Here is a 25,871-nt window from a genome sequence, read left to right as displayed (position 1 = left end):
CTCTGCACCTATAAGGTTACCCATCTCTGTGGCCTTTGGAGTCATCAGACACCATGAGAAATCGTGTGGGGACTCTGTGTGGAATACATTGGTTACCCTGGGATTTTTGTTGTGCTCACCGCAAGCACCAAACTTGAGTTCCATCCCCAGAACCGGCATAAAAAGCCCAGTGTGGTGCAGTGTACTTGCAGTCCCAGCACAGGGAGGCAGACACAGGAAGATGCCTGGGGCTTGCTGGCCGGCCAGCCTTAAGCGAAAACAGCCCCAGGTCCATGTCTCAAAACATAAGAAGTGGGCTGGAGAGATGACTCAGAGGTTAAGGGCACTGGCTGCTCTTCCAGAGGTCCTGAGTTCAGTTCCCAGCAACTACATGGTGGCTCATAACATTTCTTTAATGAGATCTGGTGCCCTCTTCTGGCCTGCAGCTGTACATGCAGGCAAAATACTGTACACATAATAAATAAATCTAGGAAGGAAGGAAGGGAGGGAGGGAGGGAGGGAGGGAGAGAGAGAGAGAGAGAGAGAGAGAGAGAGAGAATGAAAGAAAGAAAGAAAGAAAGAAAGAAAGAAAGAAAGAAAGAAAGAAAGAAAGAAAGAAAGAAAGAAAGAAAGAAAGAAAGAAGAAAGTGGGAGCCATGAGACGGCTCAGTGGGTAAGGCACTTACTAGCTGCCAGGCCTGGTTACCTGATCCCTGGGACCCACATGGTGTAAGGAAAGAACCAGCTCCACATGTTATTCTTGGACCTCTACATATGCATGTACACACACACACACATACACACACACATGCACACACACACATGCACTCACATGCATACATGCACTTACCTGCTCTTCTTGTCCATAGACATTACAAGGCTCTATCTGTGTTCCTTCATCCTTTGGTAATATAGACATTTTAGACTAGGGGTCTTGATGCTGGTTCAGGCCTGGACTCTAGGTGGTAAGGGTCTTAGTGGCTCAGAGCATCATGCTCCAGAGACAGGGAAGTAGTTTAAGGAGAATGTGAGCTGGGGACAGGATAGCTATGGTGTGAGACCAGCATATGTGATATTGCTGTGGGTCTGGGGCTACCATGGGAATGAGAGGCCAGTCAGAGGCATGCGTCCCTCCAAGACCCTGATCTCCTCCTGCAGGTGGCATCTCACATGAGACAGAGGTAGACAGGGAGGCTCTCCAGGGAATCACCTTGGAGGGAAATGCTGAGGAGGAAAACTGCCAGCAGGGCCCAGCATGAAGGATAGAAGGGTCTTGTTTGACCCTTGAGGTGACCAAAAGTCAGAAAGGACAGGGGAAGTGACAGTGGTCAGGGACCCTTCTCATGGGGTCTTTCTGTCTTGGCAGGTGCAGGCCACTGTTGTGGGGCTCCTGGCTGCAGTGGCCTCCCTGATGCTGGGCACAGTGTCCCACGAGGAGTTCGATTGGGCCAAGGTGGCCTTGCTGTGCACGAGCAGCGTCATCACCGCCTTCCTTGCTGCCTTGGCCCTAGGTGAGCCATGCCCATGGACCCCAGACCCCAGGCCCCAGGCCCCAGACACCCCAGACCCCAGGCCCCAGACACCCCAGACCCCAGGCCCCAGGCCCCAGGCCCCAGGCCCCAGACACCCCAGACCCCAGGCCCCAGACACCCCAGACCCCAGGCCCCAGGCCCCAGGCCCCAGGCCCCAGACACCCCAGACCCCAGGCACCAGGCCCCAGGCCCCAGACACCCCAGACCCCAGGCACCAGGCCCCAGGCCCCAGACACCCCAGACCCCAGGCACCAGGCACCAGGCACCAGGCCAGCTGCTTCTCTGCTGTTTTGTTAAGGTTCACAGAGAGGTTTGCAGTGAAGCTGCTGTGGCACTAGTGTGGAACTCCAGGAGTGGGGGGTAGTGGTTCTGCCCCGTGCCTTCTCACAGGTGTGTGTGTGTGTGTGTGTGTGTATGTGTGTGTGCAGAGAGCATGTGCATGCCTGAGAGAGTTCTGCTGTCCTTCTCTTCAGTTTGCCACCCCTTGCTGATGAAGTCAGACACCTGAGCAAGGCAGCTTTCTTCATCTAGTTTGTTGGCCTCTACATGTGTCAATAGAACCACATACAGGACCATGTACAAATTGGCTCACAATTATAACAAGCCTCCTGCCTCACCTTCCTGAGTACTGGGATTACAAGCATTCAGTGAGACCAGCACCAGCCCATTGGCTCAGTTGTGTAAATTCAGGTTCACTTGGCGCCCGAGTTTAGAAAGAAGAAGCAGGGCCCTGGCTTGGTCACACAGGACACAATGTGGCAGGTGGTGGCATCGAGGGTGAATGTAGTCCTTTTTATTTTTAACTCCATTCACTTTGTGGTACGAGGGGACAAGCGAAGGGCCTTTCTGGAATTCTTTTCAGAGTCACAGGATTCTTGAGTAGTGTTAAGTTCTAAAAGCCAAGATGCATAATGTTTTGAAGAACCAAGGGAAGCCTGCTGAAATAGACGAAGCCCCAGCTAGCAATTAATGAGGCTTGCAAGGCTGCAGGGCAGCTGCACTCAGAGTGGAGGGTCCTGGGGCTGAGCCCCTGGAGATGTGCTGCTCTGATCTCCCAGCCAAGCCATGAAGCCCATCACCATCTGCACCTCAGGGTCATGTGTTTCATCCATGTGACTCGGGGACAGTATTGCTGGGCTCCTAGAATAAGGGACTCCCCGGATGTCTCTGGTGCCTGAGCAGAGCCTTTCACCCCAATGGGGTTGGGACACACATCCACCTGCCCTCCCTCCCCAGCCTCCATTGGTGCTTGAGCCTAAGAAATGTCTCATATATAGGTTGCTCAGAGGACTCAGCCGTTCCTGGAGGCCGGGTCCCTCTGCCCCTCAGGTTACTTTTGCTTAGAGCATCCTGGAACAGCCCTCCATGTAGCAGAGGCTGTGAATGCCGCGTCCCTGTAATTCCAGGTGCTTCCAGAGGTCAGAGGCTACCTGCCTGCTCAAGCGTGTCTTCAGGGTTTTCGGGCCACCCTTTGCCACCCCCACAGGTTCCATCTAGTGACAGAAACTTAGGGAGGTAGGCAGCCTGTTGAGCATCTAGACTTTCATAGATATAACTATTCCGTTTCTGACCACCTGCTTGACCCTTCCTGAGGGTGGGGGAGCCTCTAAGCCTTCTCACCACCAACCACTCCCTGAGCCTCCCCTCCTCCCACTGCAGGAATTCTAATGATCTGCATAGTGATTGGTGCTCGGAAGTTTGGGGTCAACCCTGATAACATCGCCACACCCATTGCAGCCAGCCTGGGCGACCTCATCACCCTGTCCATCCTGGCCCTCATGAGCAGTTTCTTCTACAGCCACAAAGGTAGGGAAGGCTCTTGGGAGGGACATGAGCAGATGTCACACACACACTCACACACACACACACACACACACTCATACACACATACACACTCACACACACACAAGCAGCTCAAGTCGACAGGGTTTGGAGGTCTGAGAAGTAAGCACAGGTACAGATAAAACAGTATGGCCTCCACTGTACCTGGGGCATCTCTGTCCAGTCTGACTGATTCCTGTAACCATCCTCTTAGGTGGCAGTGAGGAGCCTCCGAGAATCAGATAAGATGACCTAGTTGTACTTTTAGGCCTGTCTGATTTTCATAGGAGTTGATTATTTGCATTTGATTTGTAAAACAAATATGAGTGCCATTCCCCTCCCCTCTTGCCACTGCCTCTGCTCAGGAAGGCGGTGGGCCTGGCCCCAGGAGAGGGTCTTCAGTGACTGGGAAGTGAGTTAGCTCCCACATGCCAGGAGCTGTCAGGAAGACGCATCAGTATAAGGGGGGAGCTGGATGGCTCCTGTCTGAAGTTATGGAGAACCTGGGCAGGGTGCCTTCCCAAGTGCCTTGTAAGGAGACACTTGTACAGGCTACTGTGTCCCTGAGTGTTAGTGGCCTGCTTAGAGCCTGAGGGACCTGCCTTCCAGCTCTGGGGATGGTACAGAAGCTAGCCATATCTACCACAAAGCACTTTGTCTATAGCTAGCCTGGAGCACCTGTGGCAGATGAAGGGACTATTATTGTGGGCTGTGGTGTCTGGGGTAGTGGTGACACCATACCCAGAGAGGGACCCCACCCAGAGCAGAGTGAGACGTACACCACCTATAGCCATCTAGCACTGGAGCTGCTCAGGCGGGCAGGAACACGATGCAGGGATGAGTCTAGAGCAAGTCAATGTTCTGTGCACATGTGGGACATGGAACGAGGTTGGGAGAGAGCAGAAGCAAAGCCCCTGGGTGGGCGGTGCACTGACCTCACAGCTGGAGGTGACTCTGGAAAATGAGTGGCTATTGGGCCAGCCTGACCCGTATCCCACAATAATACAGAATGTCTTAGCCAGGAGAAAGCTTCCTCCTGATCCCACCCCTGAGGCCACGTGCCCTGGGAACTACCTCTTTGCTTTTCTGGGTTTTCTGGACCTCTAAGCAGGGTTATAGAGAACTGCCATGAATCTGCTATCTGCTCATAGCCTGTCCTGGGAAAACCAGACCAAGGGTCTTGACGATCGCCAGGGCGTCGGCGAAATGCAGGGATGGGGCAGGACAGACTCGAGGGGCTTCCCAGTTGCTTAACTGTTGCTCTCTGGCAGGTATGGTGAGACAGCCCCTCTAAATGGCCAGTGCCCTCGGTTCCCAACTTCCGTCTCACCTATGAAAGGCCATACTCCAACCTGCTCCTCTGTGCCAGCCTTGGCCATTTGAGCTTTGTATGTCTGCTTTCCCTCAGACACATGGTATCTGACGCCTCTGGTCTGTGTCGGCTTCTTGGCTCTCACCCCTCTGTGGCTCTTCATTGCCAAGCAGAACCCGCCCATCATGAAGATCCTGAAGTATGGGTGGTTCCCCATCATCCTGGCTATGATCATCAGCAGGTGAGCAGCGTGGGACACGGACATGCCTGTCAGAAACAACTTCAGGGAAGGAAGGCTTATTTGTCTCTCTGTCGAAGAGGGTTCAGTCTGTGACCATCTGGCCATGTGCTCTTGGATAGACCATGGTCCCAGAAGCACATCACAGTGAAGCAACCTTCACTTCAGAGATGCTCAGGACATGGGAAGAGGCCAGGACAAGATGTGGCCTCCAGGGAGTCACAGCCCTAGTGACCTCCTCCTTCTAACTAGCCATACCTCCTGCCTTTCACCACCTCCCAACAGGAAGATTCTTAATCTATCAAGGGGTTAATCCACCCCCCAAGTCAGAGCCCCAATGATCACCCACCGTCAAATCCTCTCTGGAAATGTCCTGACAGGCACATGTTGTGCTGATCGCCTGGTGAGTTTAAATATGTCAAGCAGGCTGGTGAGATTAACCATTACGGACTAGGTGAGGTGTCACACACCTTCAATCCCAGCACTCTGGAGGCAGAGGCAGGGGGATCTCTGTAAGTCTGAGGTCAAGCCTGTCTACATGAGTCCAAGGCTGTCTAGGGTTACATAGTGAGGCTCCTCCCCTTTTTTTTAAATAGCCATCACAATCCACCCCTTGTCAAGTTGGCACAAAGATAAGTCACTTCAAACTATAACATCCCACTGTCATTCCCAAAAGCTCACCTCTATCTTATACTGCAAAGTATGTTCGGGTTAGCGGCAAGCATCCCCATGGTGCCAACAATCTCCACATTGTCCAGCACAGGTAAGCTCAAGGTCTCTTCGAGACTCTAGACTCTGTAAGTCAAAAAACAAGTTGTATTCTCCCAACACACAGTGGTTCAGAGAAAACAGACTGCCAGACTAAGACTGCAACTTGGCAAGGCAGGTATTAAATCTGTAGCCCTGTGTCTGGCATCTGGAACACATGGTTGCCTGATATGAGCTTCAATGGGCTTGGGAAGTCCAGCCCCTTATGGCCTTTCGATCACCTGCCCACAGGCTCTCTACATTTTGCTGCCTCCATACCTTGCTTGGCACCTTGAACATCCTAGTTCCCCTTCAGCCTAGGCTTGACCTTCCTAGCTTCATGCATCACCCCCTCAAGCAGTCATCACCTTGCCTTACACTGCCTGGCCTCTGAGGACTTCTGAGTGTTGATGGGAGCCTCTATGACCTCCTACACCTGCATTATATATGCCGCAGACCAGTACCATGTGTTCAGCACCGAAGTCTACCACTAGCTCACAAAGTATCCCTTGGACCACATATACAGCAGCCGTCGAGTGCTCAATTCAGAAAGACATTCCCTAGCTCACCCTGCAGGTAGCAAGGGAGTCTGGCCACTGAGGAATTCCTGAGACACCCTCAGGCATTCCTGTTGTCCCAGTGCAAAGTGCTTGGCTTCTCTTCACTGTCCTTTGACAGCCACATCCTCTTCAATGTTTCTAGACTTGTACATTTCCCTCTGGTCCTTCTGATCTGCTTTCTTCTCCCATTTCTCACTGTAATTCTAACTAGAACCAGCCAGAAATACTACACCACAGCCTGAGTGGTGTGCTGCCTCAATGTTTCCACCAAATAAGTTATTTATATCCAGTCCCAGCGCTTTCAAGGCATAACCAAAATAAGCAAAATTCCCTTTTGTCCCTTTGTACATAAATACATTTTATTTTTGAGCAAACTCATACCCCAGGCTTCCACATCCAACTCCTCCAGGATCTTTCCCATTGCTTTCCCAACTTCATGTCCTCCATGGATGGGTGGGTGGGTGGATGGATGGCTGGATGGATTGATGGATGGATGGAAGGATTATAGACAGACAGACAGATAGACAGACAAAGATACCTATCTTTATGTATCCTACTGAGTCCATTTACTGCCATCCACATGCATGTAGCTGCGGGGGCTGCCCACTGTAGCACAGGCCCCTACCAGGGGCCCCACCTGGAGGAAAACTGATTTTCTGTCCTCAGCGCCCATTGATGCCTTTGTTTTCTCAGCCAGGAGTGTGCCTCATGAGTCACTCCTACTCCTACTGGACTATTGTTACAAAACTCTTTGCCAGGATATATCATGAAGGACTCCTAGCTCAGTTCCCTGTGGAGTCCTCATTCCTGTCTGAAGCCCCACGGGAGCCAGGCCTTCACTGTCTCAAGTTTCTGTTGCCACTCTGATCTCTCACAAACTCCACTTAGAACGTTCTAAGCTTCCATAGCCCAGATCTCCGGATGTCTCCAACTTCCTCCCCACACCAGTTCCAAAGAGCTCAGAGCCAAGTGGTCAGGTTTGGTCACATGGGCGACTTTGTGCCTCTGGTGCTAGTTTTCCTTGTGGCTGCTGTTTGTGTCACTGACAGAAACAACCTGGAGGAGAAGTGATTTGCTCATGGTTTTAGAGGGTTCCGAATGGTTGGTTGGGTCCTGTGCTGCTAGGCCAAACATGGAGATGAGTCTCTGTGTGTAGAAAGCTCCCCATGTCATGGTGACCACAAAGTCTAGAGAAGGGCACAGAAGGAAAGACCAGGGCAGCATTCCCCGTAGCACAGCCAAACATATGCCCCAACAATCTACAGGTGTTTTTTTAACCCAGCCAAGTTGTTCAACCTTCTCCCTCGCAAGAACCCTGGAGCACTCAAAGTGAAGGTGGCAGGTGCTTGGCACAGCCTCGCCACAGCGCCTGTGTTCTGGTGTGAGTGAGCTGCACATTTCGTACACTCTGAACCTCTTACCTAGGCCTCGTCCACTCTTCTGAGGCACAGTGCAGAAGTATTGGCAGCCAGGAGGGCTGAAGCTGGGCAGAGCTAGAGAGAACTGCACAGCGCAGCTCCACGCCCTGTCCTGATGCTGTGGTATGCTGACCATAATGAGACATCTGTGCAGGTGTCCTAGGGTTGCTAAATAGTTAGGGTTTCCACTGGTGTGAAGAGGCACCATGACCAAGGCAACTCTTTAATTGGGGCTGGCTTACAGGTTCAGAGGTTCGGTCCATTATCAGCAAGGCAGGAAGCATGGCAGTGTACAGACAGACATGGTGCTGGAGAAGGAGCCGAGAATTCCCCATCTTGATTGGAAAGTAGCCAGGAGAAGACTGATTGGTTCTTTGGCACTGGATGGAGATTGAGTATATAATCTCTAAGCCCACCCACACAGTGACTCACTTCCTCCAACAAGGCCAACAAGTGACACAGACTAATAGTGTCACTTTCCATGGGCCAAACAGAGTCAAACCACCACACTATTGCTGTGATAAAACACCATGATCAAAAACAACTTAGGGAGGAAAGGGATTATATCAGCTTACAATTTAAGAGTCTATCACTAAGAGAAGTCTAGCCAGGAGCTCAAAACAGGACTCTGAAGGCAAAAACTGAAGCAGGGGCCATGGAGAAGTGTTATTTACTGGCTTGGTTCCTATGGCTTGCTCAGGCTGCTTTCTTATATACCCCAAAATCACCTGTCCAGGGATGGCACCACCCACAATGGGCTAGGCCCTCCTGTATCAGTCATCAATCAAGAAAATGCATCACAGACTTGCCTACAGGCCAACCTGATGGAGATATGTTCTTAATTAAGGTTCCTTATTCCCAGATATGTATAGATTTGTGTCAGGTTGGCAAAAGCCACCCAGCACATGGGTCCTTCATCCAGGCTCCAGGGAAACAGTTCCCACCTAGTCACTGTCCCAGCATAGCTGCTGGTGGGACCCAGAGGCTGTAGGGTTGGTCCCACCATGTTCTCTGGTAGGAAACTGCAGTCCGTTTTGTGGTTGCAGCAGACATTCTGTACAGGGAGGGGGTGGTATTTTCCAAGCCCAGGAAGGTGGCCAATGGACAGTTGGCCTGGACACTCTAATGTCAGCTCTGTTCTCTCCCCAGTTTCGGAGGTCTCATCCTGAGCAAAACCATTTCGAAACATGAGTTTAAAGGCATGGCTGTCCTGACTCCAGTCATGTGTGGTAAGTGGTGGGCGGGGCTCCTCTTAGGGACCCTGGGCTTGGTGGGGCCTGAACATCGGTATACAGCCTCAGTTGTGAGGTGGTTGGGCAAGCTGAGCCTGCACAGCCTACAGGTTCTGTTAGGCTTGATTTTCTCAGATGCAAAGGATCTGAAGGGACCCCACAGCATCAGGGGAATGAAGCACACCAAGACTTTTGACAGGGTCTCACTTTGTATATCTAGGCACCTTGGAACTGTGTAGTGCAGGTCGACCTTGAACCCATGTGATGATCTTTCTACCTCAGCCTCCCAAGTACTGGTATTATAGGTGAGAGCACCAGGCCAGGTTTGCTTGGTTTGTTTCAGAGTCATTGGCAACATTAAAACACATGAGACTCTAGATTTCTGTCTTCACCTTAAAGATAAAGCCCATGACGGTAGTAGGTTTACTCTCTGGGCCTGGTGACAACCATCACAACCTGTGTGGCACTCAGCCCCACAAGTTCCCCACTGTCCTGCATGGATTCACTTCCTTCCACTGTCTTACTGTCATTGGTCTGCAGGATTTGGGGTGCTGACACCCTGACTCCTCTCCTAGTTGCTCAGAGATGTCAGCAAGATGGGGCTGGGGTTAGCTGGAGGCCATTCCTGGCCTAAAGGAAGTGCCGTCTGCCCTGTCCTTCCTGCCACGGTGGCCATGGGAAGCTGGATTCTGGTTGCCAGGGAGCTGACAGATGAAGAGAGGTTGGGAATTGGGATAAAGAGTGGAATCTATAAACACAATGAATTTCTTAAAGTTGTGTATAGTCAAGAGAAGTAAATGTCCAGCCATCCTCTGCCTGCAGGTCAATGTCTTTCTCCACTGGGGCCACCCATGAGGCTGATCTCAGACCCTGGGTGTCCCTGGCCGAGCTAGGGAAAGTTGTTGCTAGACTGTGGACTCCTATCAGGGGCATGCTAAGAGAAGGCTGTGGCCAGCTAGACCATCCCATCCTGCGGGAATCACATCCTCACCAGGATGTCTCAGGATTCCAGGGTGTGAGCTCTTGGTCTTCTGGGCTCTTGGGTCCTATTGAGGTTTTGCGCACCATTCTTCAGCCTCTTGAGTCTTCCTGAAGACAACCTTCCCTGGGTGCCCAGCAAGTCTGAGTGGCAATCAAAGAGGAGATAAGAATTGCTGCACCCATCAAGGACACCATCCTAAAGGAAACCGTATACAGGAAGAGCTAGAAGCCAGAAGTTGAGCTTGCCACACCCCCTCTCTCCTCACAGGTGTTGGTGGCAACCTGGTGGCCATTCAGACTAGCCGCATCTCCACCTTTCTGCATATGTGGAGCACACCCGGGGTCCTCCCTGTCCAGATGAAAAGATTCTGGCCTAACCCCTGCTTCATTTTCTGCTCTTCAGGTCGGTATGCTGTCTGATGAGGCCAAATGACCTTCTTATCCCCCACCCCTTGTTCTTATGTTTGCAAGGGGTCTCACTATGCTGCCCAGGCTAGCCTTGAATCTCTGGGCTCAGGTGACAGTGCTGTCTACCTCACAAGTAGTGGTGCATGCTCCCGTGCTTTCTAATGCCATTCACAAACTGGAAGACAGCTTTCTGTTATTTAGGCATCTTGCATTTTGCTCAATTCTTACTGTCCACACGTGCTTCTCCTTCAGATTTTCTTGAGTGTTCAGTCCAGCTGCCCCACTTGGCACGTGCTCCTAAAAGCTGCATATTTGGGGGGTATTCACCCACCTCACAGCTTCCCTTTTAGGCTTTCTTTACATGCCTTTGAAAGAGAAAAGTTGAGGAAATGGCTGGGTCAGGAGAACAGGCTTGCTGTACAGGTGTAAGGACCCAAGTTCAATCCCCAGAATCCATATAACAAACCAAAAACAACAGCAAAGAACAGGCATGGTCCACTTGTGACCCCAGTACTAGGAAGTGACCCCAAGTGAACTCCTCCGGCTTATTGGCCAGCAAGTCTCATCCCACGGGTGAGTTTCAGGCCAGTCAGTAAGAGACACTGTCTAAAAAATAATCAGCTCTTGAAGAAAACACACATGCATACACACACACACATACACACACACACACACTTGGCTGGGAATGTAGCTTGGTTGACTGTGTTCAAGGCCCAGCACCGTGTTTCAGTGGACATGGTGGTGCACAGCTAAAATCCCAATACTCAGGAGGTGGGGGCAGTAGAATCAGGAGTTGAAAGCCATCCTGGGCTATAGGATCCCCTGCTCCTGTTTGCCCACCCCCACCCCCACCCCAAACGTGGTTTCTGTGGAGCTGGGGATGACACCTCAGGGCCTTGAGCATGCTCAGCAAATGCAGTGTCACCGAGCCATACTCTGTCCTAACGACTAAAACCAACCAAACACAACTGCCTTAGTTCACTGGCTCCTTCAGTTCATTTTGTTGTTGTTGGACTCTGAGTTTGACATGGGATTTCCTGCCTTTTCCTGACTTTCTCAGGAGGGCAGTGATGACTTGTACTGTACGACTGTGTTTGAGAAGGGGGTCGCATTCACTTGCTGTAATTTCCAAGTGTTTTGCTGTTGGGTCTGGGTGAGGTGAAGTCCACTCTCTAGGGATCCTTAAACTCACTAGAACAGAGAAAAACAGAGCTCAGAGCTCACTGTTGCCCCAGCTGCACAGACAGGGCTGAGGTACGAGGAGCCACCCAGGGGCCCTAAGAGCATGTCATACTCTCCAGTCTCTCCTCCACACCAGTGTCAGGCCTCAGCCTATGCCCTCTCCACCCAGGGATCTTAAGGGGGAACTTCTCCCTTATACATACTTCCTGGTCTGAGATTATTTTTATTTTTATTCATCTGTTTATCTATCTGTCTATCTATCTATCAATTGATTGATTGATCTACTATCTTTTAGTATTTCTTGCCATTTGAAATGGCCTCTGTTTGGCCACTCTTACCTCAAATGTCAGCCCTTTGAAGGAAGGGAAGGCCAGGACTGAGTTCACACTTAATAGAGTGTGCCGCATTATAGGTGTTAGTAGGTGAAGGAACTTGGGTGCCTCATTGGGGACTCTTCCTTTGCCAAGATGGCCTCTACAAGGATGTAAGTTTTGTGACTCTCTTGGTTTCCTTCTAGAAATCAATTCTGTGTCAGCACGAGTCCTGCTCTTTCTGGTGGTCCCAGGACACCTGATTTTCTTCTACCTCATCTGCCTGGTGGAAGGCCAGTCAGTGACAAACAGCAAGATCTTCATGTTGCTGTACCTGGTGGCAGGCGTGGTCCAGGTGAGGATGACAGTGTGCAGAGACACGCAGCCTTCAGGGCCTCTCAGCCAGCATCAGTGGTACTGTGGGAGGTACCGAGTGCAGGTCCCATCATACGAAGATTCAGCCAACATGCTCAAGGCCAGTGGCATGGCCTAGACAGAGGCTACCATGCTGTGTGCCCACGCCTCGCACCCATCTCCACCACATACTGCACACTGCATGCTGCATGGTTGCACCTCGCACTGAACACTTCACTCACTTTGCTTGCACTCCACATGCCACACCATGCTGGAAGAGCAGCTGTGGACACACTGTGTTCTGCACAGGAGGCTGAGCCGGCTGTCCACCCCTCACAGAAGCCCCCACTTTACATGATGCTTAAAGGCACACATAGTCTTCTCCCAGGCAGGATGGCATGTGGACAGTGTGAAAAAAGGCTAAGCTTGAGAGGGGGTCCTCAGCACTGCTGAGAAGCCAGCTGGCTAATGTCCCTGGTGGCCTAGAGTGTCAGCAGAGAGGCCAATAGACACCATGGCAGCTTCAGGAGGGGTTCACTGAAGCGTTTCCTTGTCTCTACACTCAGGCAAGTCCAAGTTTACTTAGGGAGAAGGAACGAGGCAGGCACTGACTGATAAAGACTGCAGGGACTGTGGGACCTGAGTAGGGCCACGTGGATTGCTCCTTGGAAGCTTCCTGAGGGACTCACCAAATCTCCCAAGGGGCAGGGGCTCAAGCAGGGAGGGTTCCTGGCTGGTGAGTGGCACCATGCCCATGTAGAACTTCAGAGGCCAGAGCAGAACCCAGCTGCTAGGAAGGGCTTACGATGGCTGAGTTCAGAGCCGTCTTTAGACCACAACCAGCCCATGTGTTGCTGGGTAATGAAGTTGATTTGCTCACACTTAAAGTTGTTGGGGGGGGGGGTGCGGAGGAGGAGTCCAACCAGCATGTGACAGACATTGGCAAGTGGACAGGGAGCCAGCCATGAGTATTCATGAGAAATCCAGTCAGTAGCAATAGCCCTAGCCTTGCAGCCTTGCTCCTCAACTACCTGTTTTGAGAACCCAGGGGACTTACTTGGTCCACTCCCTCAAGAAGTATCAGTTTATTCATGACCTTCCCATTCCTCACTAGGCCTCAACTCAGAAAGGTACACACACACACACACACCTCAGTGCCACAGTGGGAACTGAGCTTCCAGCACAAGACCAAGATCCTTCAGTCCCCAAGCAAAGCTGGGGAAAGGGAGCACGCTGGGGTCGGTGGTGTCCATGGAAACCAGCTGCTCTTCTCCGTTGTCTCTGGGCCTCTGATTTGTGTCTTCCCTCTGCTCTTCTGGCAGGTGGTCATCCTGCTGTACCTGGCAGAAGTGACAGTTCGGCTGACATGGCACCAAGCCCTGGATCCTGACAACCACTGCATCCCCTACCTCACGGGCCTGGGGGACCTGCTGGGCACTAGCCTGCTGGCACTGTGCTTCTTCCTGGACTGGTTACTGAGGGGCAGAGCTAATCTTCAGGAGCTGGTCTCAGAGCTGGTTTCTGTGCCTCCGTGACAGAGCCTACCACCCGCAGGTCTCCATGAAACTTTCCCTCATGTCCACAGTGGTCTGGCAAGCCGTTCACCCCTGCTGTCAGGCTTCAAGCTGCTAAACACCTGCGAGGGCAGTGGCCTCATCAGTCTGTCAAGGAGACAAGCACACACCTTGACTCTCAAGTTGGCAGCCCATCCTGAGGTAGAGCTCTGACATTAGGAGTTCTGCTTGCAAGTGTGTGAGTCTGTATGCCTGGACTCTGTGTGTGTGTGTGTGTGTGTGTGTGTGTGTGTGTAGGGCAGGCTGTTCTAACCTGAAGATGCTGAGGAAGGAGCCTGTTGGTGCAACCTGGGTTGGTGATCCATTGGGGTGGATCAGGATGGAACTCTGTGTCCCCAGGTCTCAGGAGTGCCATCCCCAGGCTCAGCTCCAGCTGCCTGGGCTCATGCTACTAGTGCTCTGGGCCCAGTGACCATGCACCTTCACCCCAGGCAGGCCCTGTGTACCCCTCCTCTATACTCCAGCATTTAATCTTGTGGCTGCTTTCTTTTTATTTCCCACTTTCTCTGTTTTATAACAGAACCTTCCGTATAGGTTCTGGCAATCAAGAGATGTATAATAAAACATAGCTTATGTGAACTCGGTGTCCTCCATCCTTCAGGGAGCTGGGGGGCTGTGGGACGCAGCCTCCGAGCAGTAGATGACTTTTCTCTAGTGCACTCTTTCTCATGGTTTGGTTGAGTGTGCATGGCATCTGCCAACTGCTTAAGGGAAGAAGACGTGTTGATCCAACACTGTGCACATCCATCTCCAGCCAGACTCCCATTTGCCAGTCTCAGGTAGGAGCTCAGGGCCTGGGGGATAGGTTAATGTCCCACAGGGTCACCCTCCTCGTGGACACAGAGCCAGGTGGGATAGAGAATGAGCTGAGTGGGGGTTGGGCACTCTACAGCACAAGTGTGGGCAGAGCCCTCCTCTCTGTCCTGAGTCAGTCAGTGTCACAGAAGAATTGAGCATTGGCTGGTGGCTTATTTATTTATTTATAGCTATGTTATTGGGCTCTTATACTTCTATGTCCATTCCAACCTGTATTCCATCATTCCATCCTAATCCTTCCCAATCTCCTAACACTAGGTAGGAGAGAAAGAAGGTTAGAAGGAGCAGAGGGGGGCACAGACCTCTGTAGACTACTTCCTGCTGATTAGGGGCAAGTCCAGTCTTCGTCATCAGACTTTCTCCAAACAGAAATCCAGCAATGGACCAGTAGCATCGAGGGCAGCAGCAGGGGAGCAGCAGCCACCACAGGCCGTATTGGGCTCTCTCATTTATACCTTCTCCAGAGTCCCCAGAATTAAACTATCTGCATTTGGTAAAAATCACACCACTGCTAGTGCCCGAGGCAAATCATAATCACCTGCTGTGATGCAACCTCTTACCTCACACCTGGGATTAGAACAACAACATATCCACATAACATAACTGGGTTTTTTAAGAAACCAAAATTCTTACTACAATTGGCTCTTATAAGTTCTGTGAAAGAAGCAGATAGAGCCATAGAATAATATAGTAACAAGAGCCAAGCTTCCATTGTACTTGCTGAGTGTGGTCATGCACATATTAGGTTTCAGACTGAATTTTTTTAAATGGTTTTTCGAGACAGGGTTTCTCTGTATAGCTCTGGCTGTCCTGGAACTCACTTTGTAGACCAGGCTGGCCCCGAACTCAGAAATCCGCCTGCATTTAATCTTGTGGCTGCTTTCTTTTTATTTCCCACTTGAGTTCCCCATGAGGAACTCCCAAGTGCTGGGATTAAAGGTGTGCGCCACCACGCCCGGCTTCAGACTGAATTTTAAATCATAACTTGGCTCAAACACATCTTTGTTCAGTGAGAAGGAAGGTGGTGTAGTGGATAAGGCTATAGACTGAAGCTTGGTTCGCCCGACTTCTAAAGCGTTGGTTGTGTGATGTGCAGTCAGATGTTGTGGAGAAGAATCATGTCCTTTCTAGTGAGAGTGACAGCGGAAGCGGCGCAGTGTTCAGAGCCTCATGGATTTACAAATCGTACATCTTAGGTATAGTGGTTTCACCAGATGGAGAAAGCTGCTTCAGGGTTAGACAGGCAGCAGATCCTAAACAGCAGCTACAGTCTTTCCTTGATGTGAGTGAAACTTTAGAAAGTCTCGTCTGGGTCCAGCCCATTGTCTAGACGAGTGGTTCTCAACCTATGGGTTGCAACCCTTTTGGCAGTCAAATATTAGCTATCCTGCATATCAGACATTTACATTGAAATTCATAACAGTAACAACATTACAGTTATGAAGTGGCAACGAAGTAATTTTAAGACTGGGGGTTGGACTGGAGAGATGGCTCAGCGGTTAAGAGCACTGACTGCTCTTCCAGAGGTCCTGAGTTCAATTCCCAGCAACCATATGGTGGCTCACAACCATCTGTAATGGGATCCGATATACTCTCCTGGTGTGTCTCTGAAGACAGCTACAGTGTACTCATATAAATAAAAATAAATCTTTTTTTAAAAAAAGACTGGGGGTCGCCACAACATGAGGAACTGTACTAAAGGGTCTCAGCGTTGGGAAGGTTGAGAACCACTGCTCTAGACATTTCCACGATCCATTGAGAGATGGTTCTTTGTTATAAAGAATAAGTACAAAACTACCATGTTTTTGAATCCCATCAGCTCCCAAGTTGCCCACTGAACAACTGTTCACATTTCTAATTTGCCTGAAGTGCTGAATGACTCTTGAACAGTCTAGCTGAATCTTTTGGCGGCTTCTCCTGTGACTGTAGGAGAATTTGGGGGTACAGTGTTAGTGGGCTGACCATCATGACCATCATAGCAGGTAGCATGGCAGCAGGCATGCATGCCCAGTGCTGTAGCAGTATGTGAGAGCTTACATCTTGTGATTACAGCTTACAGCCTGTGTGTAGTGGAGGGGTGAGTGAGTCCATAAGCAAGAGACAGAGAGCTAACTGGGAATTGCATGGGCTTTTGACACTTCAAAGCCTACCCCCCAGTGACACACCTCCTCTGGCAAAACCACACCTCCTCTGGCAAAACCACACCTCCTAATCCTTCCAAAAACGATTCCAGCCCATAGGGGGCCATTTGTTGTTTTTTTGTTTGTTTGTTTGTTTTCATGTGCCAAGGCTTCTTTTTTTTTTAATTAGGTATTTTCCTCATTTACATTTCCAATGCTATCCCAAAAGTCCCCAATACAATCCCCCCCCCACTCCCCTACCCACCCACTCCCACTTTTTGGCCCTGGCATTCCCCTGTACTGGGGCATAAGTTTGCAAGTCCAATGGGCCTCTCTTTCCAGTGATGGCCGACTAGGCCATCTTTTGATATATATGCAGCTAGAGTCAAGAGCTCTGGGGTACTGGTTAGTTCATAATGTTGTTCCACCTATAGGGTTGCAGATCCCTTTAGCTCCTTGGGTACTTTCTCTAGCTCCTCCATTGGAGGCCCTGTGATCCATCCAATAGATGATTGTGAGCATCCACTTCTGTGTTTGCTAGGCCCCGGCATTGTTTCACAAGAGACAGCTATATCTGGGTCCTTTCAGCAAAATCTTGCTAGTGTATGCAATGGTGTCAGTGTTTGGAAGCTGATTATGGGATGGATCCCTGGATATGGCAGTCTTTAGATGGTCCATCCTTTCGTCACAGCTCCAAACTTTGTCTCTGTAACTCCTTCCATGGGTGTTTTGTTCCCAAGTCTAAGAAGGGGCACAGTGTCCACACTTTGGTCTTTGTTCTCCTTGAGTTTCATGCGTTTAACAAATTGTATCTTATATCTTGGGTATCCTAAGTTTTTGGGCTAATATCCACTTATCAGTGAGTACATATTGTGTGAGTTCCTTTGTGATTGTGTTACCTCACTCAGGATGATGCCCTCCAGGTCCATCCATTTGCCTAGGAATTTCATAAATTCATTCTTTTTAATAGCTGAGTAGTACTCCATTGTGTAAATGTACCACACTTTCTGTATCCATTCCTCTGTTGAGGGGCATCTGGGTTCTTTCCAGCTTCTGGCTATTATAAATAAGGCTGCCATGAACATAGTGGAGCATGTGTCCTTCTTACCAGTTGGAACATCTTCTGGATACCTCTTCAGGAGAGGTATTGCTGGATCCTCTGATAGTATTATGTCCAATTTTCTGAGGAACCGCCAAACTGATTTCCAGAGTGGTTGTACAAGCTTGCAATGGGGGGACATTCTTATTCAAACCACCACACAATAAGTCATTAGAAAATAAGTCATTAAAAAAAAGGAATGTGTACTAAAATGTGTGACACAGCCACCTTTTTTATAATATTGTCTCTATGGGGCTAGACTCTATGGCTGCTGAGCAGGAGCTTCCAAAATCTGAACGTCTCAGTCAGCCTGTGTGTAGTGGAGGGGTGAGTGAGATGGGAGCTCAGAGAGCCTTGAAGCCGCTGTTGAAGGAGAAGCAGGAGGTAAGAAGGTGTTGAGGCATTCCCCGAGGACATCTGTATAAAGCAGAGGTGACTGTAGGTGAACTGAGGCTGAAGCCCGAGAGGGTTCAGTATTTGATGAGCACTTAGCCATGGCAGATCTTCAGCTCAGAGGTAGGAAAGGGGATAGAGAAAGTTAAGGGGAGCCCAGGAGATTGTCCCAGAGACCTGGGAGGGTGCAGGAAGGGTGGTCATCAGAAAGACTCAGCTTCTTCAAGGTGTCTGCTGACTTTGGGAACAGGGGACTTGGGTGAGAAGTACTGAGGGAGACTGACAGGCCAGAGTCAAGTGGCGGGGGGTAGGAGTGGGGTGGGATGGGGAAAGAGGCCTGAGCTGGACCTTAGGGGGCAAAGGGCAACAGTCAGCAGGTGGCTCTCCCAGAAGAGAACAGAGAAGAGGAGAACAGGACTGAACCAAGTCCATGAAACCTGTCCCCTGCCAGGTCAGTGCTCCACACAACTGGAGCTGACCTGGGACACAGATGTCTCCAGAGACTTAGCTGTAGTTTCTACCTGGTGGTGTGACTGCTCACAATCTTTGAGCATCTCAAAGATGGCCTTCCCCCCTGCCCCCTTTTGGGATAGTTTGACCTGGTAACCCAAGGTGTGTTCACCCCTGTATGCTGGGGTTGCTAGGGGTACTTCACAATGGCATGAGAAAGTTACTCCTGGAAGAGTCTTAGCCAGGTTAGGGATAATGAGAGATGAAGCAGGAGACACATTTGCTGCTGCAGGGGAGAAGTCTGGATCTAGGATGGAGCCACACACAGGGCTCAGCTCTGTGTCAAGAGTGAGCATATCTGTGGGGTCAGCATGAGTCTGATTCCTAAACTCCAGAACTCTGCCAAACAATCAACCTGGAAGTTAATTTTCTGAACCACCAACAGAGACTGTTACTTTTGAAGAAACTAGGTATCTCTTAGTTTTGATAACATTACCATGGCTCTGTTACATTCTGTCCCACAGGCTCAATCAAAGGGTTTACAAAAACTTAATACTACTCAGCAACTTTTCTTACATTCAAACTACATCAAAATAAAAGGTTTAAGGGGCTGGAGAGGTGGCTCGGTGGTTAAGAGCATTAGTAGCTCTTCCAGAGGACCTGAGTTCAGTTCCCATAACTGACTGTAACACTAGATCCAGGTTATCTGACACCTGCTGGTCTCTTTGGGTACCTGTGCATTTGCACATGTTCGTACACACCCACACGGGGGTGGGGGTGGGGGCTTATACTGATAATTAAAAATGATGATTAAGAACTAAAATAATAAAAAGTTTAAAACAAAGAATCCAGGCCTGCCAATTTATGGCCTGTGATTCTAGATACTTGCGACTCTGAGGCTGGAGAATTACAAGTTCAAGGTCAGCCTGGTCAATATAGCAAGACCTGTGTTAAAGTGGGGAAAGGGGTCAGGGAAATGGTTTGGCAGATAAAATGTCTGATGCCTGAGTTCATTCTTTGGACCTGTATGGTAGAAGGTGAAAACCAACTTTCACTAGGTTCTCTGACCTACACACGCGCACTGCACCCTCTTCAAATAAACAAGAGATGAAAACTAATAATTTCTTTAAAAATAATTTTAAAGGGCAGGAGATAAAGCTTAGTGGTAGAGTGTTTGCCTGATGTATGTGACATGTCAGATTCTATTCTATCTGCTAAAAATAAAAAATCAAGCCCATAGGCAGATTTCTTGTAAGCAGGACAGCTGGATCCATCTTGTTAATTCCTCCCTCTGTCCCCAGCCTGACTTTTGGTTACTAGCATGTGGTTAGTCTGCTGTGGCTGTTTGTTTAAATACAATTCATCTTCCAGCTCTTGGTCATTATGCTGGCTAGTTTTACATCAACTTGATACAAAGCTACAGTTATTTTGAAAGAGGGAAACTCAATCGAGAAAATGTCCCACCAAGATTTGCCTGTGGTGCATTTTCTTGATTGATGGTTGATGTGGGAGGGCCCAGGTCAATGTAGGTGGGGCCAACCGTTGGCTGGTGGTCCTGGGTGCTATAAGAAAGCAGGTTGAGCAAGCCAGTAAGCGAGCAACAGAAATACAACTAAGAGAGAAATTGGTACCAGCTCATGGGATATTGCTGTGACAGACCTATGTTTTCTTGGAGCACAAGCCTGGCTTGTGAGGTTTCAGATGGAAGTTTGAAAGTTTTTCAAAGACTGTCATGTGATTTTTGTTTTGTTTTGTTTTTATTAAAAATTTGAAGTTCTGATTGTCTGGGGCTGAAGAATCCACAATGATTAACAAGAGGCCAATAGCACTAAAGTGAAATTTTGCTTTACTGAAACAATTGATGCTGACCATTGGGTCTAAAGAACCTGTTGTGGTTAAGAAGAGACCAGAATCCCTGAGGATCATGTGTCTGGGTGTATTTACTCAGGGTCAGCATACACAAGCTGTGGTCCAGAGGGGGCAGAGGCACACCTGATGTGTGAGAATTTCCCAGGTGATACTGGTCCTAAAGCCACGAAAGGCCATGCATGGAGAGCAGCTGAGGCTTGGCATCAGGAGGGGCTGAGAGAGGCCACAGGTGAGTGTGCAGCCTCCGTAGCACTGACAACCCTGAACTGGAGGGGTCTTAGAGAGAGGCTGAGGCTTGGCATCATGGGGCAGGGTCAGAGTCTGAAGAGAGCCCAGACGAGCTTACTGGTGAAGGTAAAGCCAAGTTGTAGCAGAGATTCGAGTGTTTTGAGATAATAGTACCATAGAACAACTGCCAAAGACAGCGGCAGCTTTGGAGCCGAGCAGCCTGCACTTCTGAGACAAGCTGTACATACTGAGGTAAGCCCTTTGGAGCCTAGAGATTGTGAGTCCCTCCATCTGACACAGAGTTTTACAATGTTAGATTTTGGTTTAGCTTTGATATGATTGTGCCTGTGCCTGGCTTTCCCCTCTTGGTGTAAGAAAGTTATTTTACAGAATCCCACAGTTAAGAGACTTTGGGATTATGGTGAGACATTGAACTTTTTTTCTTTTTCTTTTTAAGATTTATTTATTATATGTAAGTAAGTACACTGTGGCTGTCTTCGGACACCCCAGAAGAGGGCATCAGATCTCATTACGGATGGTTGTGAGCCACCATATGGTTGCTGGGATCTGAACTCAGGACCTCTGGAAGAACAGTCTTAACTGTTAACAGTCTAACTCTTAACTGCTAAGCCATCTCTCCAGCCCTGAGCCAGTCTTTAGGATGACTTAGGTTGTAGGTTAGCAGGAAGCAGAAATGTGGTCTTTTTGGTTTTTTTTTTTTTTTAGATTTATTTATTATATGTAAGTACACTGTAGCTGTCTTCAGATGCACCAGAAGAGGGCATCAGATCTCATTACATTACGGATGGTTGTGAGCCACCATGTGGTTGCTGGGATTTGAACTCAGGACCTTTGGAAGAGCAGTCGGTGCTCTTAACCACTGAGCCATCTCTCCAGCCCCGACATTGAACTTTTAAAGAGATTTTGGATATTTTAGAGAGCTTTGGATATTTTAAAGGGTTTGAATTTTTAAAGGCTGTGAGTCTTTTAAAGGATGGGATGTTTTATACATCATTATGATAGTAATGTTAAAATGCCATGGTGGGGACAAATGGTAAAGAAAAGGTTCTGGTTGAATGGTTATGTGTTTGTGTGTCACGTTGACAATGGGTTAATTATGCTGTCTAGTATATTGTGCCAGCTTGACACTTTGGGAAAGGGAACTTTAGTTGAGAAGATGCCCCCATCCAATTGACCTGTGAGCAATCATCTTGGTCGATGATGTGTGTGGGTCTAGATCACTGTGAGTGGAGCTACCCCAGTACCTGTGGTCCTAGACAGTACACAAAAGCAGACTGAGCAGGCCACAAGGAGCAAGCAGTATTCCTCCATATCAGTTCCTGTTTTTAGATTCCTGCCTTGAGTCCTGCCCTGGCTTCCCTGGATGATGAGCTACAAGCAATAAATTGAAGTAAGCTAATCCCTTTCCTCCCTCAGGTTGCTTTTGGTTGGTGTTTTGCCACAGTAGTAGAAACCCTAAGACAGTCATCTCATTTGGTCTTGTTCACTTTTTCCTGTTGTGTTAGTTACTTCTGTTGCTGCGATAAAGATACCATGACCGAGGCAATTTACAGAAGAGTTTATTTGGGTTTAGGTTTATGGATCCAGACAGTTAGAGCCCATGATGGTGGGGAAAACATGGCATGGTGGGGAAAACATGGCAGCAGGCAGCGGGCATGACAGCTGGAGCAGAAAGCTGAGAACTGACAGCCTAGACCAGCAGGAACCGCAGAACTTCCTAAAGCTTGTAACCCTTTGTTATTATGTTTCTTGTTGGTTGGGATACAGTGTACATACCATAAAACTTGCAGTCTTGACAGTTACGAGGTCCGTTCCCTGGCTGTAGGCCATCAACATTTTACAATCACTTTTCCACCTCACCACTGCTGTCATCCACCTCTGCCACCTCTCCACTATTCCCATTGCCCACACATCTACCATCATCATCCCTTCCCCCATCCACCGCCACCATCTCTCCATCATCTACAATGGCCTATCCACTCCACCCTCCACCCTCATCCTTGTACAACCCCAGTGGCTTCTGTCCACGTTCAGAAATTTTTCATGTGTAATCTTTATTTAAAGTGTTGGCTTAGCTCCTTGGAGAGACCTTTAAGAGAGGCTTCCTTGGTTGCTATGCACCTCCCAGGAAGCTCTGTGTGTGCTGTGGGCCTGGCTGTCTCAGGAACCTGTTGCTTTTCACTTTGAGGTCACAACTGTCGCCTTTGGTGTCTGCAAAGGCTTCTTTCAGGGTTCTCTGCTGACATTTATTTCTCATTTAACCCTGCTCGAGCTTCTCGTGGCTTGTGCCAAGTCACCCCATATTCTATCTCAGATCCTTGTATGATGCTGCTGTGTTGATGGTGTTTTGTGAATTTTTTGCTTGCAGTTCTCTGAGCTTCTGGGCTCTGTGGATTTATGCTGTGTGGGCTTTGATAAACACATGTACACCCTTGCAATGGAATACTGAACACACAAACAAGTGAGCGTTTACAGCTCCACAGCAAGGGGGACACGGCCAAGAGAGAGAACACACGCCATGAATTTATTTACATACAACATAAACATGCGAATGGCTATACTACTGATAGGAGGCTCACCGAAGTCTGGAGACAGGATAGACAGGCTCGTCACAGGCACAAGAGTCTCTGGTGGAAAAGGGGGAGTTTTCTTTCCTGAAGGTGGTAGTTTGTGAGTGAGCACATCAGCCATTTTAAGTCTGGAACTGAACCATTGCCCACTGGCATTCTGAGCAGGAGTTTGCACAGCAAGCCAGCAGAGGGAGCTTTTCTTGCTGCTGTGGCTGGTGGGCCTTGTCCAAAGGCTGGCCTCTGTCACTGAGGATGGCCCTGTAGTCTGTCTGGTAAGTGCCAGTTGGTCCAAGCAAGGGATAACAGTGAAACTTGAAGGTACAGAGGTTTCATCTTTAGTATTGAAGTCTTTGAATCTATTTGTGTATGAGTGTACATATGTGAGAGCTATTTCCTCTTCTCTTCTCTCCTCCCCTCCCTTCCTCCCCCCACCCCGTACCTGTGTGGATGTACAGGTGTGATTCATGTTTGCATACATGAACACATGTATATGTGTCTGAAGTAGAGGCATGGTGGCCTAGCAGGACCTTGCAGTGATGCCATGCTTTTTGAAGGTGGCCACTGCATTACTGGATACCTACATGGCCCTAAATTTATATCTTCATTGGGAATTTGCACTATAAGCCATGTGATTTTGTGTCTTGTTTTTGAGGCCACTTTTTACATCATTGGACACCAAGATGAAACTACTGCCCCTACTCCATCTTTGCCTGTGTGAGAGTGCCCTTGTATTTGTTTATGAAGCCTTTTTATGGGCTGTCTTATGTGTGCCTCAGAATAGGGGCAGAGCTGGCAGAGTTTGGCTCTCTGATCCATTATAGACTGAATACAGTTCCAATCCAAACCTGTCATGATTTCATGGAAATCTGGGTGGCCACTCCAACTCTTGACTTAAGGGTATTCCTCAAACAGGTCCTTGGCAAAGGAGACTCCCATCCAAACCTGTTGAATCCTGCTGGAACATGGCATGGAAATGAATGCATGTTGCATGCACACATGTATGTAGAGAGGTCAAAGGCCAAACTTAGGTGTCATTTCTTAAGTATTATTTACCGTGTTTTGGTTTTGGTTTTCGAAAAAACTCTCTCACAGTCCAGGAACTCACCAAATAACCTAGCCTGCTGAGTCCCAGTCCCAGGGACCTATGTCTCAGCTTCCTCGGCACATATCGGCACACATGCCCAAGCCTAGCTCCCCACACTCCCCGGGTTCCAGCTATTGAACTCATGCCCTCGTGCTTATTCAAAAAGCACTTTCCTGGGTGAGCATCTCCTGAATCCAGGCACTCAGCGTTCAATGTCACTGAGTTGGAAGTCTTGATCTGAATTACTATGGCGCATTATAACATGCAAGCCAATCTTACAGTACTTGCCTTTTGATGAGACTTGAGCATGTTTCTACTTAGACATAGTAGCTTGGTTGCTGTTTTGAGCTGCACGTCTATTCTACTCTGGTGTCTTACAGTGTATCCTGGTTTCTGGAGCCTGAAAGATATGTGGGAGGGGATCTATTTAAGAATTTGGCTTATGATTCTGGGGACCTACAACACCCCATGGTGTACTGTGTGCCAACTAGATACCCAGAATAGCTGTAGATCACATGCCTGAGACCATGGGGAGCCTGGGGTGTGACCTGTAGTCCTGAGCCAAAGATTGGAGGTATCTCTGGAATAAGGTCCAGAATTCCAGATGCAAGAATCTTGAGTGAGTCTGAGGACAAGAGATGTGTGTTCCACCTGAAGCCAGACCAGGCCTCTTGCTCTGCTCCATCCAGGATGTCCATGGATTGTTGATAGCCCCTTGTCAAGGTAAGACAGATCTGCTGCAGACTTTCACCAGGTCAGATGTTGGTTTCTTCTTGAGAACCCTCTCTCGGGCTACCCAGGAAAAATGAACCCAATTTCCTCAGCTCAGTGAAACCCACACCCCAATCATCATCACAGGAGTCGTGTGAGTGTGTTGGCTTCTCACAGGACCCTCACTCTGTTTCTTTACCTCCCAGTGCCAGTCTGTCTTCATGAGTGATGTGCTCTCTGTATTTGGTGGTCCTGTTTAGTCGATGTCCTCTTTATCTGCCAAGGTCAATGATTTTATAGCTTCTCTTGGTGAGGGAATCTTGATCCATTCTTGCAGTCTGGTGAGATGAGCCCTCAGGACAATGGTTTTCCTTCAGCTTTGTGCCTCCATTCTACCTGTTCCATGGCTCTCCTTCAGGGACTCCAGTTACAGACTACTAGGCATTCCTATGTTTCCTTGTGCTCTGATCTCAGACTCCACCCTTCAGTTTCACTCTCTTGGATCCTTTCAGGGTTTTGTTGCTGTTATTTTTTTGGTTTTTTGTTTGTTTGTTTGTTTGTTTGGGTTTTTTTTATTGGATATTTTCTTTACTTACATTTCAAATGTAAGTAACCCTTTCCTGGTTTTCCCTCCAGAAACCCCCTATCCCATCCCCACCCCGGCTTCTACGAGGTGCTCCCCAACCCACCTACCTATCCTGGAAGGTGCTCCCCAACCTACCTACCTACCCTGGTTGGTTCCCTGTCCTGGTTTAGCCCTTCTTCCCTTGGTGATTAGAGTTGCATTGTTTCTGAGGTGACTGCATTTTTTTCCTTCAGTAGTTCTTCTTCTTCTTCTTCTTCCTCTTCCTCTTCTTCTTC

General features: G+C 49.0%; 1 protein-coding gene across 3 annotated transcripts in view; it reads left to right on the top strand.

Moving 5' to 3' along the window:
* The window catches only part of Slc41a3 (solute carrier family 41 member 3), a 41,539-nt gene extending 27,326 nt beyond the window's left edge, over window positions 1–14,213 (top strand). For all 3 annotated transcript variants that reach the window (XM_085840306.1, XM_085840304.1, XM_085840305.1), the window contains 7 exons: window positions 1,346–1,490; window positions 3,171–3,317; window positions 4,741–4,885; window positions 8,757–8,836; window positions 10,089–10,223; window positions 11,928–12,076; window positions 13,398–14,213. In XM_085840306.1, the coding sequence (XP_085696432.1) occupies window positions 1,346–1,490; window positions 3,171–3,317; window positions 4,741–4,885; window positions 8,757–8,836; window positions 10,089–10,223; window positions 11,928–12,076; window positions 13,398–13,610 (1,014 nt within the window). In that variant the 3' untranslated portion in view covers window positions 13,611–14,213. The remainder of the gene's footprint in view (window positions 1–1,345; window positions 1,491–3,170; window positions 3,318–4,740; window positions 4,886–8,756; window positions 8,837–10,088; window positions 10,224–11,927; window positions 12,077–13,397) is intronic.
* Window positions 14,214–25,871: the final 11,658 nt, after the last annotated feature.

Source organism: Mus caroli, unplaced genomic scaffold (genome assembly GCF_978045245.1).
Source record: "Mus caroli unplaced genomic scaffold, Mus_caroli_1 scaffold_7, whole genome shotgun sequence".
In the NCBI taxonomy this organism is placed as follows: domain Eukaryota; kingdom Metazoa; phylum Chordata; class Mammalia; order Rodentia; family Muridae; genus Mus; species Mus caroli.
Note: the sequence above shows the minus strand (reverse complement) of the source record. Positions and strands in the feature narration are given on the sequence as shown.